At 45.5% G+C, this 22,218-nt stretch overlaps 1 protein-coding gene across 2 annotated transcripts in view; it reads left to right on the top strand.

Annotated features, from left to right (window-relative positions):
• The first annotated feature begins 1,565 nt into the window (after window positions 1-1,565).
• The window catches only part of mideas (mitotic deacetylase associated SANT domain protein), a 39,343-nt gene continuing 18,690 nt past the window's right edge, over window positions 1,566-22,218 (top strand). The window contains exons 1-4 of one of the 2 annotated variants that reach the window (XM_029712948.1): window positions 1,566-1,667; window positions 12,922-15,144; window positions 19,422-19,742; window positions 21,620-22,007. In XM_029712948.1, the coding sequence (XP_029568808.1) occupies window positions 13,273-15,144; window positions 19,422-19,742; window positions 21,620-22,007 (2,581 nt within the window). In that variant the 5' untranslated portion in view covers window positions 1,566-1,667; window positions 12,922-13,272. Of the gene's footprint in view, window positions 1,668-3,190; window positions 4,053-12,921; window positions 15,145-19,421; window positions 19,743-21,619; window positions 22,008-22,218 lie in introns of those variants that run through there. The other variant, XM_029712949.1, reaches the window with a different exon arrangement.

Below are 22,218 nucleotides of genomic sequence, written 5' to 3'. Positions count from 1 at the left end.
CCCGGAGCTGTGCCTCGACACAATCGTGTCATGGAGCTCTACGGACAATTCCTTCGGCCTCATGTCTTGGTTTTTGCTCTGACATGCGCTGTGGGACCTTATATAGACATCTGTGTGCCTTTCCAAATCATGTTCAATAAATTTAATTGACCACAGGTGGACTCCAATCAAGTTGTAGAAACATCTCAAGGATGGCTGGAGTCTTTGACCATTTTTAGGGCCTTCCTCTGAGCCAAATATATTGATAAAAGTCACCTTGTCAGAGAGAGATTTACATAGTTATCAAAACAACATGCCAGGGTAAGCCTACATGAAACACAGCCCTTATTTTAAGTGTTTCTAAAATCCCCTATGGGAAAAATGAACGGTGGAAAAACGATTGGAACCGTTTCCCTATTTGACCGCTAGGGTTTATGGGTATTATGACACCTCCACTGTGGGGCTCTATACAGCTCGTTGAGTGTGGTCTTATGCAGCATTCAAAATAACTGGGAACTCGGAAATCACCGACTTCAGTGCGTTCAAAACAACTGCAGCTCCAACTGGGAAAATCGTTTTTAACGGGCATCCAACTCGGATTTCCAACTCGGGCCTAATTCTGGAGCTCTGACTTTCCGACCTAAAGATCACTGACGTCATGATATGATCTAGTATTTTTCCGAGTTCACAGTTGTTTTGAACGCGGCATTAGTGCCAGCATCGGTTTGTGGTGGTAAATAGACAGCTACGAAAAATACAGATGAAAAATATATTGGTAAATAGTATGGTCACAGCTTATCATGAGGTATTCTAACTCAGGCAGAACTCTACACGTTCTTAATAGTAGAGATCGCGCAACAACTGTTGTCAATAAGGAGACACACCACCACCCCAGATCTTACCGGACTCTGCAGTTGTCCTGCCGATGCATAGAAAAACACCTAGGTTTATATTATCCATGTCCTTGTTCAGCCATGACACAGAGAAGCATAGTATCTTTACCTGCTACGTTAGTTATCCTAACCTGCGTTAATGATCCTAACCTGCTGTGGCGACAACGCGGGGGCTTGGTTTTCCTGGACACGGGTCGCAGCCAGACCAAACGTTTTTGCTCATTGTTCTATCTGCGGTCAGACCTTACATCATTAGCTTGGGAGAAGGCTACACATACCAGGTCGGAAGTTTAGCAGCACTCTTTGCACATGCAGAATCTTCTCTCGTCAAAATAGCTGAAGTAAACGTTGTTTTCATCCTTGTGTTTATGCTGCGATAGGATGGATTGGTGGTGGTGGTTGACACTTTGTTGTCCTCTCCTCTTTGTGATTAAGCAAATGCGCCACCTACAGTAGGGAGTAGGCCAGAGTAGTTTTGTAGGCTACGTATTAAAAATGGTATGTGCCCTCACCCAATATGATATCTGTGTACTCTGTATGGCTCTCGTAAATGTTTACTCTGTCGAGTGTCGCAATACTTCTACAACAATGAATTAAGAGATGTGACTAGTTGAGTTTCATTGCAACAACTCATAATAAAGCATACGCTATGCATTCACAACCACCATGCAATGATTTCAGCCGCAAGAGTAGGAACTAGGAAGTGACGCTCCGAAAAGCAGAAAAAAAGTTTTCTGTTTCAGAAGATACTGAGAGAAAATGCCGAGCAGAGCATTGTAGCCTTCCAGCTACAAGGTAGGTTAAAGTAGAAATTGCATTTATTCGTGTGTAATAATGTCAAAACGTGTCAATGGTAATGTGACAACTTGTCAATGTATTTAAACTTCTCTACGGTGAAAGAAAGGGATCAATATAGGATTCAGGATATGGGTCCGATATGCATCATTAATTGTCCCCTCCCTGTAGCATATTTAATCTACAATGGCTGCATTTAAAAACACATCTCAATTCATCTCCATGGAAACCCTGCATATTGATCTAGAATTTCTGTGCAGTAGTATAGTTTAGACTAGAGACAGAATCGCGTCGTTCGATGGCTCGGATGCCAAGGGTGGAGGCAGACTTACAATTGCTGCACGATAGCCTATCTCCGGTGCAGCCCCCCTGGTCCCTGCAGTGGGGGGTAGAGTTCCACGTCACGATCGAAAGTTACATTGTGTGTCCCCGGTACAATAGATCACGAGTCGCGCTTATCAATCGGTATACAATAAGATTATTTGGAATAAAACAGTTGCAGGCCTTCTGACAATTCGTCTTCCTGGTCTATTGCAGGCTATCATCAATTGTATGATGAAGCCAGAACGTGGAAATATGTCCTGCACGTGTCCTGCACAGGTCCTGCATTGAAGAGTGAAGTGGATTTTTTTTACTATAGACTGTAGTTTTAGTTTTATTAACCATTCATTATCAGTTTAATGCCAGTTGCTGTGACAGACAATAATAACTAAGTCAATGGATTCATATATTATTTGGATAGGCTAATGGATATGACCTGTGCCAAACACTTTCTCTTTAGAAGGTAGATTGTAAATGTAATTTAGGCCTTTCTCCCAATGGAAGACTAAAAGAGTTCATGTTATATGGACATCACCTAGATACAAAACTACAGGCCTAATAAAACACACACAATCTCACATCTCACTCAGTCTCACAAAGCTTGGTTGGCATATTCCTTATGCAGTGAATAGCATGTGTGAATGTTTCCAAGCTTTGCAACGTTATTTTAAGGTACAGCAGAGAGAGCAGAGTATAGTCTGACAGAGTGGGGCTGGCAGTATCTCCTTTCTGCCAGCAGACACATGCTATTTGCTCTGCCACTCACTGACTAAGTTGCTCTGGATAAGAGTGGCTGCTGCTAAATGACCAAAATGTAAATGCAATGTTCGAGACAGTGTAATAATATTGTAATACTGTTGTAATAGTGCCATGAAGAGCAATTCTATTGCGGAACGGTGTAGAGAGAGGTCTATTCTCCCTATCTTAAAGGTCCAATGCAGCCGTTTTTATCTCAATATCAAATCATTTCTGGGTAAAGATTAAGGACCTTACTGGGATTGTTGTCAACTAAAATAGTCAAAAAGAAACAAAAATACTTCTTAGCTAAGGGCAATTTCTCAAGCAAGAATTTTGCTAGGACTGTCTGGGAGAGAACTGAGTGGGGAGGGGAAAACTGAAAATGTGCTGTTATTGGCAGAGAGGTTTGGAACAATCATTCTTATTGGTCTATTGAAATTTCAGGTGGTCTTTTCAAACAGCTCTTACACTAAAGGGCAGTATCATCAATTTCACAATTTCACTGCATCATTCCAAACTCATAGTGTGGACATATAGGGAAATCAGGTTTTTGACTCCACTGGACCTTTAAAATTATTCAGGGGCCTCTGACATTTGTAATATTACAACAACACCAGCTTCAAACAGCTGAAAATACAGTACTTTTGGTTATGGAAAATATATTTCATGGAGGTTTAGATGTTACAAAGCTACTCAACACAATGACTGCTTGTTTTGTCACAAAATTAAATTAGGCGAACTATTTGAATTTTAGGAACCAGGAAATGGCGCCGCGGTTTCCCCATATTGCACCTTTTAAATGTATCAGTGACACATTGATATGCGGTATTTCACCGCATGGATCTGAGTTGTACTTTTGACGCGTAAATTACATCGGCCCTCATGCAAGAGGAAAACCATATATGGTCGTGGAAGTGGGTGTGGCGAGCAGACTGGAGAGGATCACAAGGATGAGCCGAAAGAATGTGTTATTCGATTGAGAGAGCGTTCTACAGCGGGAGAAACAAGGCCGCATAAGACCACGGATGTGTTGTGTACATGTAGGCTATTTGTGCAATAGTAACGCAATAATGTGCAACACTTCTTGTGCGACATTGTCCATATTTCTGCAGATCGTTGCTCCATTTTGGACCGGATAGCACGTTTGTTTTAATGACATCGATCTACCTCATTCTTTGACTTGAAAAATAATAGTGAGGTCAGCATAGAATGACTCAACGCTAGAGATGCATGCAGTCATATCTCCGTTCGATTGCACACTGTGGGGCGCGTGGACCCGGGGACAGTTGCTGCACTGGTGGTCACCGCAGAAACATGGCAAGCACAGTGAGTGATCGGATAGGAACTGGGATTTATATATCTGGGCTTGTTGATCAGAATATGAGAAGCATGCAAGTGAATGGTTGTTGTAAACAAAGTTCACCATTGCATTAAATAGGCATTTATGCATATTAAACCAAATTATCAGCTGTTTAGACATCTCTGTGTGTGTTTATTGGTTAATATAGAGTGTTTCTTTAGAAAAGGAAGATATTACCGTTCATATGACGTAGGCTATTAACCATATTGACATGTTGAGCAGTTCTAGATCCGCTGCGCGTGGTCTATATCCTATCTTTCTTTTATTTTGGAGCTCGTGCTTGTATAGCCTATATAGGTTACATTGTTGCTTCACTTTGTTGCAACGTGCCATGGAATTAGTGACTGGATAATCCGTGTTCTGCAACAAAGGACTGCCTTCTCGTAAATAGCGCTGAGCTGGCTGGCGGTGGGGACGCGGTGCAGAGGTGGGGGGTCCAGCAAGGGTTGTTCCGATGTAGGACGCAACATGTTTTTCTTTTCCTTTTTTTGATGTCTGTGGGCAATTCTTCTCACTCCCCCATGTCAAATACGACTGTGCGTTCGCTTTCACCGCGGTGCGTATTCGCTGTTTAAATTAAGAAACGCTTAGGGATTAGGTAATTACGGTTGAGGTCCAAACCTAGGCTATATATTAACGGCGTTACATTGGTTAAAACCTACCGGGGGTTGTTACTGTGTCATTATCTTACTAGCCTACACTCGATAGCCTACAGAAAGGTTAGGTGGACATCGTGTTACTGTTCACATGTTTCATATTGTATAAACCCTTCTTGAAAAGCAACACTGCAAAACACACTCCATATGATTTCTGTTGTTCAGCAAAATAGGCCAAGGCAATGCATCTTGCACGTTCTTGACATAGGGTGCTCACACCTTTCTCCAATTCCCTGAAAATGATCATAGGTATTTCTTCATAAACACGGTGATGCATCCACATTGTTTTTTATAGCCTATATTGGAAGAGCATCTACATAAATGTTCCTAATTAAGAACATGCTATAATATAACATGGTATAATTATCCTCGCCAGGGTGTCAGGTCCTCACCATGGTGCTGAGTGATTAGTGCTTTTTGAACTCGTTTCCGTTTTAATAATAAAAAACGAATCACTATTTGAGTAGTTCTTCAAAATGAATAAGGCAATCTTTTATGACTGCTGAATAACAACTATCGATCACTTACATCATGTATTTTCACTTAGTATATGTTCACCTCGTGAAGCAACTTCTCTCTATCCCTCTCATGCATTTTTCTGCCTGCAACGTAAAACAGACAGAAAAAATGCACGAGAGGGATAAATAGGTGCGCAATGGATTAGGGTCATTGTAGTAAATTACCATGTTCTCTGTGCTAAACTATTTAGAATAATGAGCTGTTGTAAACGACAACTCCCTACTACATTGCACAGTTCAGGCTTGATCTGATTTATCTCTAGAGAAAATGTGCAATGTGCGCATTGAACTCACAGAAGAAGAAAAAACAATTGAATGAACTGATGTCACTCAGTTAGTTGTTTAAAAACAAAAACATAACATACATTTCGGCTAATAACTCAGCACTACCTTACTGTGAAGTGTGGTCGGTCAGACAGTCAAGTTACAATGTTGCCCCAGTGCAGGATATGAACTGATGCAGCTCTCTATTTGAAAGTTGCTACATCCATTTTTGGACTTAGAAATTAAATATAGGCCTGACCATTGATTCTGGAAAAATATGACTTATGAGCTTAGTTCAACTGTCCTACCTCATCAGCCCAAAATATTATATATTTTGAAATATTAAATCAAATGTATTTATAAAGCCCTATTTACATCAGCTGATGTCACAAAGTGCTATACAGAAACCTAGCCTAAAAACCCCAAACAGCAAGCAATGCAGATGTAGAAGAACGGTGGCTATGAAAAACTACCTAGAAAGGCAGGAACCTAGGAAGAAACCTTGAGAGGAACCAGGCTCTGAGGGGTGGCCAGTCCTCTTCTGGCTGTGCCGGGTGGAGATTATAACAGTACATGGCCAAGATGTGGCTGTAAAGGGTGCAACAGGTCAGCAGCTCAGGAGTAAATGTCAGTTGGCGTTTCATAGCTGATCATTCAGAGTTAGAGACAGCAAGTGCGGTAGAAGGTAGCACGTCCGGTGAACAGGTCAGGGTCCCATAGCCACAGGCAGAACAGTTAAAACTGGAGCAGCAGCACAACCAGGTGGACTGGGGACAGCAAGGAGTCATCAGGCCAGGTAGTCCTGAGGCATGGTCCTAGGACTCAGGTCCGCCGAGAGACAGAGAGAGAGAAAGAGAGAGAATTAGCAGGAGCATACTTAAATTCACACAGGACACCGGATAAGACAGGAGAAATACTCCAGATATAACAGACTGACCCTAGCCCCCCGACACATAAACTACTGCAGCATAAATACTGGAGGCTGAGACAGGAGGGGTTGGGAGACACTGTGGCCCGTCCGACGATACCCCCGGACAGGGCTAACAGGCAGGATATAACCCCACCCACTTTGCCAAAGCACAGCCCGCACACCACTAGAGGGATATCTTCAAACCATCAACTTACTATCCTGAGACGTGTATAGCCCACGAAGATCTCCCCTACGGCACGAACCCGAGGGCGGCGCTAACCCAGACAGGAAGATCACGTCAGTGACTCAACCTACTCAAGTGACGCACCCCTCCTAGGGATGGGATGGAAGAGCACCAGTAAGCCAGTGACTCAGCTCCCGTAATAGGGTTAGAGGCAGAGAATCCCAGAGGAAAGAGGGGAACCGGCCAGGCAGAGACAGCAAGGGCGGTTCGTCGCTCCAGTGCCATTCCGTTCACCGTCACACCCCTGGGCCAGACTACACTCAATCATAGGACCTACTGAAGAGATGAGTCTTCAGTAAAGACTTAAAGGTTGAGACCGAGTCTGCGTCTCTCACATGGATAGGAAGACCATTCCATAAAAATGGAGCTCTATAGGAGAAGGCCCTGCCTCCAGCTGTTTGCTTAGAAATTCTAGGGACAATAAGGAGGCCTGCATCTTGTGACTGTAGCATACGTGTAGGTATGTACGGCAGGACCAAATCGGAAAGATAGGTAGGAGCAAGCCCATGTAATGCTTTGTAGGTTAGCAGTAAAACCTTGAAATCAGCCCTAGCCTTAACAGGAAGCCAGTGTAGAGAGGCTAGCACTGAAGTAATATGATCACATTTGTTGGTTCTAGTAAAGATTCTAGCAGCTTTGTTTAGCACTAACTGAAGTTTATTTAGTGCTTTATCTGGGTAGCCGGAAAGTAGAGCATTGCAGTAGTCTAAGTAACAAAAGCATGGATACATTTTTCTGCATCATTTTTTGGACAGAAAGTTTCTGATTTTTGCAATGTTTTGTAGATGAAAAAAGCTGTCCTTGAAACAGTCTTGATATCTTCGCCAAAAGAGAGATCAGGGTCCAGAGTAACGCCGAGGTACTTCACAATTTTATTTGAGACGACTGTACAACCATCAAGATTAGTTTTCAGAACCAATAGAAGATCTCTTTGTTTTTTTGGACTTGGAACTGGCATCTCTGTTTTGTCAGAGTTTAAAAGTTTAAAAAAATTGCCGCCATCCACTTCCTTACTTCTGAAACACAGGCTTCCAGGGAGGGCAATTGTGGGGCTTCACCAGCTGTGTATTGTCCGCATAGCAGTGAAAGTTAACATTTATATTTCTGAATGACATCACCAAGAGGTAAAATATTTAGTGAAAACAATAGTGGTCCTAAAACGGATCCTTGAGGAACACCGACATTTACAGTTGATTTGTCAGAGGACAAATGATCCACAGAGACAAACTGATGTCTTTCCGACAGATAAGATCTAAACCAGGCCAGAACTTGTCCGTGTAGACCAATTTGGGTTTCCAATCTCTCCAGGAGAATGTGGTATCAAAAGCAGCACTAAGGTCTAGGAGCATGAGGACAGATGCAGAGCCTTGGTCTGACGCCATTAAAAGGTAATTTACCACCTTCACCAGTGCAGTCTCAGTGCTATGATGGGGTCTAAAACCAGACTGAAGCGTTTCATATACATTGTTTGTCTTCAGGAAGGCAGTGAGTTGCTGCGTAACAGCTTTTTCGATTTTGTTTAAGAGGAATGGGAGATTCGATATATTTTCTGGGTCAAGGTTGGGCTTTTTGAAGAGAGGCTTTATTACTGCCACTTTTAGTGAGTTTGGTCCACATCCGGTGGATAGGGAGACGTTTATTATGTTCAACATAGGAGGGCCAAGCACAGGAAGCAGCTCTTTCAGTAGTTTAGTTGGAATAGGGTCCAGAATGCAGCTTGACGTTTTAGAGGCCATGACTATTCTCTTCAATGTGTCAAGAGATATAGTATTAAAAAACTTGAGTGTCTCCCTCCCAAATACAATATTTCTAAATAAAGTAAATGTAAACAGACACTGTATAGCCTCAAAACATGGTTAAAATGATAATTTTGATATCGTGGATGGTCTGTCCTTGCATCCATAGCTCTGTCGAGAATTTGAGAGTGGTTAGATTTCTCCAGGCCCATCCTTTGGCTTTTTACCAAAACAAAATTGTTATTGTTTCAATTAAGGACTCTAGCTTTAAGGTGTGTGTGTGTTTACTAGATGGTTGCTGCCTAGGCCATACAGTTCAATTGGAGATTGTAGTACATGCTATCAGTGCCAGCTGTAAAATATTTCAATTGCAGAGGGGTTCTGTATCTCTGTGTATCCAGATTGGGATTATCATAACGTGTTGTCATGGCAATGGAAGTGATGCCCAGAAAGATTTGGACTACAATAAATGTGCTTTTTAATGTTATTCTAAAGGTCACTGTGAGTCTTGTTTGTTCTCTCATTGTCCCGTCTCTTGCCTTTTCCTATTGAACATGCAGGAACAGGGTCAAGGGGTGACATGTTCCCCTTTTGAGGAAGCAGGAACAAGGTCAAGGGGTGTAGAGGTCGACCGATTATGATACCGATTATTGAAGAACCCAAAAAAAGCCGGTACCAATTATAATCGGCCGATTTTTTTATATTTATTTATTTGTAATAATGACAATTACAACAATAGTGAATGAACACTTATTTTAACTTAATATAATACATAAATACTATCAATTTAGCCTCAAATAAATAATGAAACATGTTCAATTTGGTTTAAATAATGCAAAAACAAAGTGTTGTAGAAGAAAGTAAAAGTGCATTATGTGCCATGTAAAAAAGCTAACGTTTAAGTTCCTTGCTCAGAACATGAGAACATATGAAAGCTGGTGGTTCCTTTTAACATGAGTCTTCAATATTCCCAGGTAAGAAGTTTTAGGTTGTAGTTATTATAGGAATTATAGGACTATTTCTCTTTATACGATTTGTATTTCATATACCTTTGACTATTGGATGTTCTTATAGGCACTTTAGTATTGCCAGTGTAACAGTATAGCTTCCGTCCCTCTCCTCGCTCTTAGCTGGACTCGAACCAGGAACACATCGACAACAGCCACCCTCGAAGCAGCGTTACCCATGCAGAGCAAGGGGAACAACCACTCCAAGTCTCAGAGCGAGTGACGTTTGAAACGCTATTAGCGCGCACCCGCTAACTAGCTAGCCATTTCACATCGGTTACACCAGCCTAATCTTGGGAGTTGATAGGCTTGAAGTCATAAACAGCGCAATGCTTGAAGAATTGCGAATAGCTGCTGGCAAAACGCACATAGGTGCTGTTTGAATGAATGCTTACGAGCCTGCTGCTGCCTACCATCGCTCAGCCAGACTGCTCAATCAAATATCAAATCATAGACTTAATTATAACATAATAACACACAGAAATACGAGCCTTTGGTCATTAATATGGGAGAATCCGGAAACTATCATTTCGAAAACGAACGTTTATTATTTCAGTGAAATATGAACCATTCCGTATTTTATCTAACGGGTGGCATCCCTAAGTCTAAATATTCCTGTTACATTGCACAACCTTCAATGTTATGTCATAATTCTGTACAATTCTGGAAAATTAATTACGGCCTTTGTTAGGAATAAATGGACTTCACACAGTCCGCAATGAGCCAGGTTGTCACGTTCTCTATCTTCAAATTCCCTGTCATATATGAGCCAAGGCGCAGCGTGCCGGTAATTCCACATCTTTATTTGAAGAAAACCGAACCAAAACAATAAACAGGTAAACAGCAAGAAACGTAACTCAACTCTGGCGTACACACACAGAAATAATAATAACCCACAAACACAGGATGGGAAAAGGCTGCCTAAGTATGATTCCCAATCAGAGACAACGAATGACAGCTGCCTCTGATTGGAAACCATACTCGGCCAATAAAGAAAAAACAACATAGACATACAACACATAGAATGCCCACCCCATGTCACACCCTGACCTAACCAAACAGAGAAAAACAACTCTCTCAGGTCAGGGTGTGACACAGGCGGCCCAAACTGCTATATATACCCTGACTGCTTGCACGGAAAGCTAGAGAAGTGACACAAATTCATGTTAGCAGGCAATATTAACTAAATATGCAGTTTTAAAAATATATACTTATGTATTGATTTTAAAGAAAGGCATTGATGTTTATGGTTAGGTACATTGGTGCAACGACAGTGCTTTTTTCGCAAATGCGCTTGTTAAATCATCACCTGTTTGGCGAAGTAGGCTGTGATTCGATGAGAAATTAACAGGCACCGCATCGATTACATGCAACGCAGGACACGTTAGATAAACTAGTAATATCATCAACCATGTGTAGTTAACTAGTGATTATGTTAAGATTGATCGTTTTTATAAGATAAGTTTAATGCTAGCTAGCAACTTACCTTGGCTTCTTGCTGCCCTCGCATAACAGGTAGTCAGCCTGCCATGCAGGCTCCTCGTGGAGTGCAATGTAAGGCAGGTGGCTAGAGCGTTGGACTAGTAACCGGAAGGTTGCAAAAACGAATCCCCGAATCCCCCCTGAACAAGGCAGCTAACCCCCGTTCCTTTGCCATCATTGAAAATAAAAATGTGTTCTTAATCTTACTTGCCTAGTTAAATAAAGGTGTAAAAAAAAAAAATTCAATCGGCAAATCGTTGGCCAAAAATACCGATTACCGATTGTTATGAAAACTTGAAATTGGCCCTAATTAATCGGCCAAACCGATTAATCGGTCGACCTCTAAAGGGGTGACATGTTCCCCTTTTGAGGAAGCAGGAACAAGGTCAAGGGGTGACATGTTCCCCATTTGAGGAAGCAGGAACAAGGTCAAGGGGTGACAGGTTCCCCTTTTGAGGAAGCAGGAACAAGTCAAGGGGTGACAGGTTCCCCTTTTGAGGAAGCAGGAACAAGGTCAAGGGGTGACAGGTTCCACTTTTGAGGAAGCAGGAACAAGGTCAAGGTGTGACAGGTTCCCCTTTTGAGGAAGCAGGAACAAGGTCAAGGGGTGACAGGTTCCCCTTTTGAGGAAGCAGGAACAAGGTCAAGGGGTGACAGGTTCCCCTTTTGAGGAAGCAGGAACAAGTCAAGGGGTGACAGGTTCCCCTTTTGAGGAAGCAGGAACAAGGTCAAGGGGTGACAGGTTACCCTTTTGAGGAAGCAGGAACAAGGTCAAGAGGTGACAGGTTCCCACTTTGTCCTGAATGACTCAGAGACCATTGAGTCAGAGCCCCAGTGCAAAAAGACAAAGTAGGATTCATCCCAAATGGCACAACATTCCCTAAATAGTGCACTGCTTTAGACCAAGACCCATATGGAATAGGGTGCAATTTGGGGCACAAACAAGTAACATTTAGCCTCAGAATCTCTTTTTGGTGCATTCATTCGTCAGAAAGGAGAGCAGCTCTCACTGTGCTGTGCCTACCCAGACAGACAAGTCAACCAATCAATAAAGTTTATTTATAAAGCCCTTGTTATAGCAAGTCAATTAAATTCAAGAGAAAGCTTTAATATGACAGTAGAAATGAGCAAACGGGCCACAACGGTGAATATTGGTAAAATCGCACTCATTCTCACACCGTGTGGTGAGTGTAATAATAATACATGGTTGCTTATATTTGCCCTATTTCACACATGTACAAGTGTGTATTAATACGCATGTGTGAATTGGAAATGTGTGTTTTTTGCGTATCCCAACTCGCCCTGAGACACCCTAGGAGAGTGGGGTCTCGGCCGGGGTCTGTGTGTGTATGTGTGTGCGTTTGTGTGTCTGTGTGTGTGATGGCTGTAGTGCATCCTCCTATCTCCTGCTGTGTCACTCAGAACCTAATGTAAAGTGATGGTGGCTTGAAGCGGCCATTTGACTGTTGCAACCAGTTAGTTACCATGTGATCAGGAAGTATTTAACCTTTATAACAACATTTCTTCTGCAAGGGAGTCCAGCTTCAGTGTTTGTGTGTGTGTGACTGTGCGTGTGACTGGGCGACTATGTGCGTGTGTGTGACTGTCTGTGTGTGTGTGTGTGTATGTGTGTGTGTGTGTGTGTGTGTGTGTGTGTGTGTGTGTGTGTGTGTGTGTGTGTGTGTGTGTGTGTGTGTGTGTGTGTGTGTGTGTGTGTGTGTGTGTGTGTGTGTGTGTGCGCTAGGCTGTGTCATTACTAGCTCAGCTCACATGACAGGGGTAAGGACACACTGCATGCATGGAGCCAGGCAGGCACACTTTCAACACACACACACACACACACTTTCATTCCTATATTTCTTTCTTTCCCACCGAACCCGTTACCTTTCACTGGTACTCCATTGTGTTGGAAAGGGTTTTTACATGGCTGCAGGCAGCTTTAACAATAGGTCCATTAGGAACCCTATTGGGACCTCTCTGGACTGTCCTGTAACATGACCCCTCTGGTCTCTTCACAGGGTGTCTCCCATGAATGAACGAGCCAGTGGACATCCAGACATCTCTATCAGCAACGGCAACCTCTCAATAAGGCAGGAAGAGGAGTTCAAGGGGAGAAGGAGAGGATTGGGTTTTGTCTACATTCAATCCAACTCCTTGGCTTTTGGTTGCATATGTGGTTTGGTGATTTCCGTTAAAATATGCAACCCCCTCTCCTAGGGTGTGTGCTGTGAACTTTCTATTCCCTTTATCTTCAGATAAGGCCAGTGGAAGAGGACCACTTTGGGACATACGTTGATTGGTGGTCTGTGTGGTTGGGGGACTGTTATGCACCTAGTACCCCATAGTCCCCCCACCTCGCCCAATTATTCATGCCAGCCATGAGTTTACCCAACAGTAAGAGAACAGGCAAGCGCATCTCTTTTTTCAACGACCAAGGAGTGGCGATGAAGGAGACGTCTTCTCAGCAGAATCCACAAGGTTCTTACTACGACCTTGGTGCCCCAGCCTCAGATCCTGGTCCTGGCCAGAGTAAGGCTGCAGGCACCGTCACCTCCACAACCTCCAACCCAGAGGCTCCACATACTGGTATGTACCTCAACTCAGTGATCTTCAGTCCAGAGAAAGGAGACCAGAGTCGGGGACATTACCAACAGACTGTACCCATGAAGTGGGCACACCAGGACCCAGCAGCTCAACCACAGCCTCAACAGAGAACTGGGACTGGGAACTGGACACAGGGTGTCACAAACTGGGGGCAGAACTTTGCTCCGTACCTAGGGGGCGTCAACGTCAGTGACTCACGGTCCCAGACCCAGACTGCCTTTGCCAAGCAGCAGATCCGTGAGGGGCCTCCACCCCTGCAGCCACAGCAGCCACAGCCTCCTAGTAGGGCTGCAGAGAAGCAGCCTCCCCAGCAGCAGGAGGTGGTTAACTCTAACCCTCTGCCTGCTGGAGGAGAGGCCTACAGAGATGTTAGAGACGTGGCCAAGCCTCGCAGCCTAGAGTGGGAGCAGCAGCATCAGGCTTCCCAACAGCAACAGCAGTCCCAGACTCAGGCATTCCCACAGACCCTTAAGCCTGGGGCTCTAAATGCCCAGCAGCACAGCACATCCAACCCTGGGAGCAGCTCCGTGCTTCAGCCCTTCCAGCTAGCCTTCGGCCAGCCTAAGCAACACCTAACGGCTGGCTACTACCAGGTGTTTCAGGGGGGCAATAGGACTTTACCTAATCTGAACTACAATGCCCAACAGCCCAAACCCCAACCACATCCACCGACCCAACAGCATCCACAGCTCCAGCAGCAGCTGCAACAGACCCAACAGCATCCACAGCTCCAGCAGCAGCTGCAACAGACCCAACAGCATCCACAGCTCCAGCAGCAGCTGCAACAGACCCAACAGCATCCACAGCTCCAGCAGCAGCTGCAACAGACCCAACAGCATCCACAGCTCCAGCAGCAGCTCCAACAGACCCAACAGCATCCACAGCTCCAGCAGCAGATACAACAACGACAACAGCAACAGAAACAAATATTACAGCAACAACAACAAATGCAACAACAACATCAGAAGATGCAACAGCAGCAAATGCTTCAGCATCAACAACAACTACAACAACAGCAACAACTACACATACAACAAGAGCAACAGTTACAACAGCAACAACAAATACAACAGCAACAGCAAATACAGCAACAATTACAACAACAAATACAACAACAGCAATTGCAGCAACAACAACCCCAACATGTTCTAGAATACTACCCCAGCAGCCAGAACCCACCTACCCACCCACACCCTCACTCCCAGGCACCCGTGTTAGTGCCCTCCCAAGAGCCCTGTGCTCAGGCAGCATCCTCCCCAGACCTCCAGGAGATGTCCCCAGACCCTCCAAACATCCCCCCCCACACAGACTCCCAGCTCCCCCCCACGGAGACCCAGCTCCAACCTCCCCATATCCAGCTGCAGCCTCGAAGGTCCAGGAGACTCTCCAAGGAAGGTGGACCACCACCAGTTGGCAACCCCTTCCTCATACCATCTGATGGGGCCCAGAATGGGGCCTCTGAGGAGCCAGGTGGAGCCCCTGAAGGTGGAGCCCCTGAAGTCCACGTTGCCCAGATGGCCCCTACAGGGGTCATCCAGAGCACACGCAGAAAACGGAGGGTCTCCCAGGAGGTTAACCTGGAGACGCTGGCCCAGAAAGCCTCAGAGATGGAGTCCCTACCGCCACACATCGTCAAGGTAACTGTTTCTGCTACCCTGGTAACTGTTTCTGCTAGTACTGTTGGGCTTGAGGAGCTGCAATAACAGTCCTCTTTGATGAATGTTGTTAAAACAATACATTTCGTTGTTGTTTACCTTTGTATAATGGCAGAGGGATTCCTGGCTCCCTTATCTAGAAGTAGATCAGAAACAAAAAGCTTAACCTCTCTCGGGTATGTGGGAATCGTTCCACCTAGTCAACAGCCAGTGGAATCGAGTGGCGCGAAATTCAAAAACCTTAAAAATGCTAGAACTTCAATTTCTCAAACATATGACTATTTTACACCATTTTAAAGACAAGACTCTCGTTAATCTAACCACATTGTCCGATTTCAAAAAGGCTTTACAACGAAAGCAAAACATTAGATTATGTCAGGAGAGTACCCTGCCAAAAATAATCACACCCATTTTTCAAGCTAGCATATAATGTCACAAAAACCAAAGCCACAGCTAAATGCAGCACTAACCTTTGATGATCTTCATCAGATGACACTCCTAGGACATTATGTTATACAATACATGCATGTTTTGTTCAATCAAGTTCATATTTATTTTTAAAAAAACAGCTTTTTACATTAGCATGTGACGTTCAGAACTAGCAAACATACCGAAAACTTACGGTGAATTTACTAAATTACTCACGATAAACATTCACAAAAATCATAACAATTATTTTAAGAATTATAGATACAGAACTCCTTTATGCAATCGCGGTGTCAGATTTTAATATAGCTTTTCGGCAAAAGCACATTTTGCAATATTCTGAGCTCGCCATCACGGGCTAGCTAATTTGACACCCACCAAGTTTGGCGTTCACTAAACTCAGAATTACTATAAGAAAAATTGGATTACCTTTGCTGTTCTTCGTCAGAATGCACTCCCAGGTCTTCTACTTCAACCACAAATGTTGTTTTGGTTCAAAATAATCCATAGTTATGTTCAAATATCCTCTGTTTTGTTTGTGTGTTCAGGTCCCTATCCGAATGGTGACACGCGGACGCATGTCGTGACAAAAACATTCTAAATATTCCATTACCGTACTTCGAAGCATGTCAAACGCTGTTTAAAATCAATTTTTATGCGATTTTTCTTGTAAAATAGCGATAATATTCCGACCGGGGGACGTTGTTTTCGTTCAAAGACTGAAAGAAGAAAATGGACTCTTCACGTGCATGTGCGCACACCCGTGTCATTGTTCTCAGAACGACCACTTTCCAAAACCCCTACTGTTTTTCAGCCAGGGACTGCAGAGTCATCATTCCCCGTTCTGGCGCCTTCTGAGAGCCTATGGGAGCCTTAGAAAATGTCACATTACAGCAGAGATCCTCTGTTTTCGATAAAGAGGCTATAGAAGGCCAAGAAATGGTCAGAGAGGGCACTTCCTGTATAGAATCTTCTCAGGTTTTAGCCTGCCATATGAGTTCTGTTATACTCACAGACACCATTCAAACAGTTTTAGAAACTTTAGGGTGTTTTCTATCCAAATCAAACAATTATATGCATATTCTAGTTTCTGGGCAGGAGTAATAACCAGATTAAATCGGGTACGTTTTTTATCCGGATGTCAAAATACTGCCCCCTACCCAAGAGAGGTTAATGCATCTGCCATTAACCTCTCTTGAAATGATGTTGTTTATGAATGATTAGCACTGAGCAGAATAAGCAATCATCATCCCAATATTAACACAGCAAATCTGAATGATTTAGCACGGTCTGTCTTCATGAAAGGGTTTTATTGATAGGTTATGGATGCACAATTACTCATGATATAACGCAAATTCTAAAAATGATAAGCAATACTCCTATTTTGTGTGTGCAAAAAACAGCAAGAAATGCAAACCACGTGGGTATTTTCTCCTCAGTGCAACCTAGTGCCCTATGTGTCGTTCCACCAATTCAGTGCCTTTTGAGAGGTGTAACTTGATTGAAAAAAAGTTTGATTTCACCTCATTTTAACATTCTGTCATAAGCAAATGTTCAACTTCATAAAAGAGGATCTCAAGAGGATAATAAAACAATGACTATAGTAAGTGCCAAATAAAGTAACAGTGTTTGCCGTAACAGTTGATGATTTCATCTTAAATCAGCCATGAATCCCCTTGTGACAGGAAATGGAAGAGTGTTATGTGCAACAGGGAGGGGCAATTGAATGCAAGCGTCACAATTTTGTTGTTGTTGTAAAAACATTTCTAGCTTGTCTATCTACGGGTAACAGGGTTGAAGTGTTACGCTCGACCAGCTTAGTTTTCCACCACAAAACACCAGAACGGGACCATAAAGAGTAGAACCTGCTCCGATGCTTTTACTCTCTATATATTTTACAACGTGGGGATGGTAAGGGGTATATGCAGACTTGGTCTTCCCCTACATGACGGTGCAGTTACATCTAGCGTCTAACGGTGCATCCCTCGTGTCTGCCTCATGCCTCACCATATAGAATATAGACTAGGACTGCTAGGTTAACCTGCTGAATGCTGACTGGACCCGTTTCACTCAGCACTCCTCCGTCCTCCCCCATTCATTCCATCATAGGGCTGAACCCCCTCCCCCATTCATTCCATCATAGGGCTGAACCCCCTCCCCCATTCATTCCATCATAGGGCTGAAACCCCTCCCCCATTCATTCCATCATAGGGCTGAACCCCCTCCCCCATTCATTGCATCATAGGGCTGAACCCCGTCCCCCATTCATTCCATCATAGGGCTGAACCCCGTCCCCCATTCATTCCATCATAGGGCTGAACCCCCTCCCCCATTCATTCCATCATAGGGCTGAAACCCCTCCCCCATTCATTCCATCATAGGGCTGAACCCCGTCCCCCATTCATTCCATCATAGGGCTGAACCCCCTCCCCCATTCATTCCATCATAGGGCTGAACCCCCTCCCCCATTCATTCCATCATAGGGCTGAACCCCCTCCCCCATTCATTGCATCATAGGGCTGAACCCCCTCCCCCATTCATTCCATCATAGGGCTGAACCCCCTCCCCCATTCATTCCATCATAGGGCTGAAACCCCTCCCCCATTCATTCCATCATAGGGCTGAACCCCCTCCCCCATTCATTGCATCATAGGGCTGAACCCCCTCCCCCATTCATTCCATCATAGGGCTGAAACCCCTCCCCCATTCATTCCATCATAGGGCTGAACCCCCTCCCCCATTCATTCCATCATAGGGCTGAACCCCCTCCCCCATTCATTCCATCATAGGGCTGAACCCCCTCCCCCATTCATTGCATCATAGGGCTGAACCCCCTCCCCCATTCATTCCATCATAGGGCTGAACCCCCTCCCCCATTCATTCCATCATAGGGCTGAACCCCCTCCCCCATTCATTCCATCATAGGGCTGAACCCCCTCCCCCATTCATTCCATCATAGGGCTGAACCCCCTCCCCCATTCATTCCATCATAGGGCTGAACCCCCTCCCCATTCATTCCATCATAGGGCTGAACCCCCTCCCCCATTCATTCCATCATAGGGCTGAAACTCCTATGGGGGGGTGTACGTGTGCAGTGCTCAGCAAAATGTATACCTCTCTTTCTCCTGTCCTGGTGTTGGGGCTGGAGTTTTCCACTGGGAATTAACAGTGTATAGGCCTCCAGCATCAAGTCATACTCACTCCTATAGGTGTCTGCCACACTCACTCCTATAGGTGTCTGCCACACTCACTCACTCCTATAGGTGTCTGCCACACTCACTCACTCCTATAGGTGTCTGCCATACTCACTCACTCCTATAGGTGTCTGCCACACTCACTCACTCCTATAGATGTCTGCCACACTCACTCACTCCTATAGATGTCTGCCACACTCACTCACTCCTATAGGTGTCTGCCATACTCACTCACTCCTATAGGTGTCTGCCACACTCACTCACTCCTACAGGTGTCTGCCACACTCACTCACTCCTATAGGTGTCTGCCACACTCACTCACTCCTATAGGTGTCTGCCATACTCACTCACTCCTATAGGTGTCTGCCACACTCACTCCTATGGGCTTCAGCTGATGAAATACTCCAACATCTTCACTTAATTGTATGATGTTTGTTTAGGGAATTGAAAGTCAATTCACAGCATTATGCTAGTTTTTCCTTCCTGGTAGTATAATTCTATTATAGGTTCACTTCAGTACGACAACACATGAAGTAGTAAGTCGTTTGTTTGCTCATTTGATCTGTAAAGGAAGCCTGTTCAGGTAGCCTCTCCAGTCAGGTATTTGATGATGTGTGTTTCTGTCTGTCTCATCGTCAGGCACAGCACCACAGGCCCTGGAGCCCCCAGAGACCAGTGCCAGGGCGAGGGACCATGGACAGGGATTCAGGGGGCCACAGTGCCAAGCGGCCCCGTGATGAGAGCATGATGCCCCTGGTCATCCCTGTGTCAGTCCCTGTACGGAGGCCAGACCCCCCCTCGTCCTCGTCCTCCCCAGATGGGGAGCACTCTACCCCGGAGACAGGCTGGCCACAGAGACCCTTCACCCTCCAGGACGTGACCAGTATGGACGGCAAACCCTCCGTCATTGTCACTCGCAGGCGATCTCTCAGGAACTCTCTGTCAGAGAGCTCAGGACAAGTAGGTGCTAGTGCCCGCCCCACACACACCTTACTAACGTCTCCTCTAGTACCATAAGTAGGGGCTTGGTTCATACCTCTGTTTCCATATCATCTATTACAATCCTACATATCCTGCCACCATGCTCTAGCACCCCCCATCATCCAGCAGCCCACTCTCCCCTGTTTCCGCTCATGTCTCTCTCTCCCCCCTGCCCTCATTCCAACCCTACCCCTCCCCCTCCCTCCCTGCTGCCCCAGATCAGGTCATGGAGATTAGCAGGGGTTATCCAGACTATAGATGGAGGTATAGCCTACTACTGTACTGTACAATAACCAGGGTGGGGGTGTACTGGACGTGTTATGTGTAGGGGGATAATGTACAAAATAGAAAATTAACAAATTTGCACATTTCTCCTTTAATTCCCCTTTAGTGAGGAAAGTGCCGTTTTTATGTGCCGGTTTAGCGATGGTTCTCTACTGCTGCTGCACATTTCGTGGCAAAGTTTGCAAATAATAAATAATATATACAAACGATATACTTCCTCATAGTATACTTCTGCCAGGTAAGCCTACTATACAGTTAACATTTAATTGAGCAGGTTTTGGGGAAAGTATTTCTGTCGACCCACAAGACAGTTATCACATCAACTGGCTACACACAGTGATGGACAAACACACGCGCCAGACAGACAGACAGACAGACAAACACACGCGGCAGACAGACAGACAGACAGACAGACAGACAGACAGACAGACAAACACACGCGGCAGACAGACAGACAGACAGACAGACACACGCGCCAGACAGACAGACAGACACACGCGCCAGACAGACAGACAGACAGACAGACAGACAGACGGGCAATATTGCTGGAAATGAATTGGCAGATATTGTGTTAGGTTTGGCTTTTTAAGCCAATAGTGGCTAACCAGGGGTAGGATAATATCAGTGTTGCTTTGATTAGATAGTAGCTGGGAGCTTGCAATGTCTGTTACTTATGAGATTTGTTTATGACAGTTTGTGGTAGAACACGAGAATTGCTTGGCGAGCCACTCATCGGTGGGCTGCGATCGACCTGCTGGAGACCCCTGATGTAGAATGTATCCTCTCTAGTGTCTGACCAGATGAATAACTCACTTAGACTGCATGCTGTAAACATTACTTCATACTAACTGGTGTATAAGGGTGTGGACAGGGGAACAGGGTGGACATGGTGAACAGGGGGACATAGTGGACAGGGTGGACAGGGGGACAGGGTGGACAGGGAGACATAGTGGACAGGGTGGACATGGTGGACAGGGGGACATGGTGGACAGGGTGGACATGGTGGACATGGTGGACAGGGTGGACATGGTGGACAGGGGAACAGGGTGGACATGGTGGACAGGGGGACATAGTGGACAGGGTGGACAGGGAGACAGGGTGGACATGGTGGACAGGGGGACATGGTGGACAGGGTGGACAGGGGGACAGGGTGGACAGGGGGACAGGGTGGACAGGGTGACATAGTGAACAGGGTGGACAGGGGTACATGGTGGACAGGGTGGACATGGTGGACAGGGTGGACAGGGGAACAGGGTGGACATGGTGGACAGGGGAACAGGGTGGACATGGTGGACAGGGAGACAGGGAGACATAGTGGACAGGGGAACAGGGTGGACAGGGAGACATAGTGGACAGGGTGGACATAGTGGACAGGGTGGACATGGTGGACAGGGAGACATAGTGGACAGGGTGGACATGGTGGACATGGTGGGCAGGGGAACAGGGTGGACAGGGGGACAGGGTGGACAGGGGATAGGGTGGACAGGAGGACAGGGTGGACAGGAGGACAGGGTGGACAGTAGTAGTCATGTATTTCTGTGTTTGTACTGATGTTCTACCTCCTTCTTTAGAACGGCGGAATCGAGGGAGGGAACGACAACGACGGCAAGAAGCCCAAACGCCGTCCCCGGCCCGAACCCCTCTTCATCCCACCTCCCAAGCCTGGCACCTTCATCGCCCCTCCTGTCTACTCCTGCATCACTCCCTACCAGAGCCACCTCCGCTCCCCTGTCCGGCTAATAGACAACCCCCTGACCATGCCGCCCTACACCCCCCCGCCCATCCTCAGCCCGGTGAGAGAGGGATCAGGTCTCTACTTTTCTACCTTCCTCTCCTCTGCTGCCTCCAGCCAGGGTCTGCCTCCACCCAGGGTCTGCCTCCAGCCAGGGTCTGCCTCCAGCCAGGGTCTGCCTCCACCCATCACGCCCAAATCAGCCACACGCAGCCTGCTGCGATCCAGTGAGTACCACTATCTGGGGCCTACTGGGGTTGTAGTCCAAACCCCCTTGTGCTTCTGGGGGTTGTAGTCCAAACCTACTTAACCTGTTTCTTTTGGGGGTTTTAGTCCAAACCTGCTCAACCTGTGTCCTACTGGGGTTGTAGTCCAAACATACTTTACCTAGCTGGGTGTTTCTGGGGGTTGTAGTTCAAACATAGCCTACCTGAGTGC

Source organism: Salmo trutta, chromosome 25 (genome assembly GCF_901001165.1).
Source record: "Salmo trutta chromosome 25, fSalTru1.1, whole genome shotgun sequence".
Classification (NCBI taxonomy): Eukaryota; Metazoa; Chordata; class Actinopteri; order Salmoniformes; family Salmonidae; genus Salmo; species Salmo trutta.
This window is presented reverse-complemented; position numbering and strand designations above follow the sequence as displayed.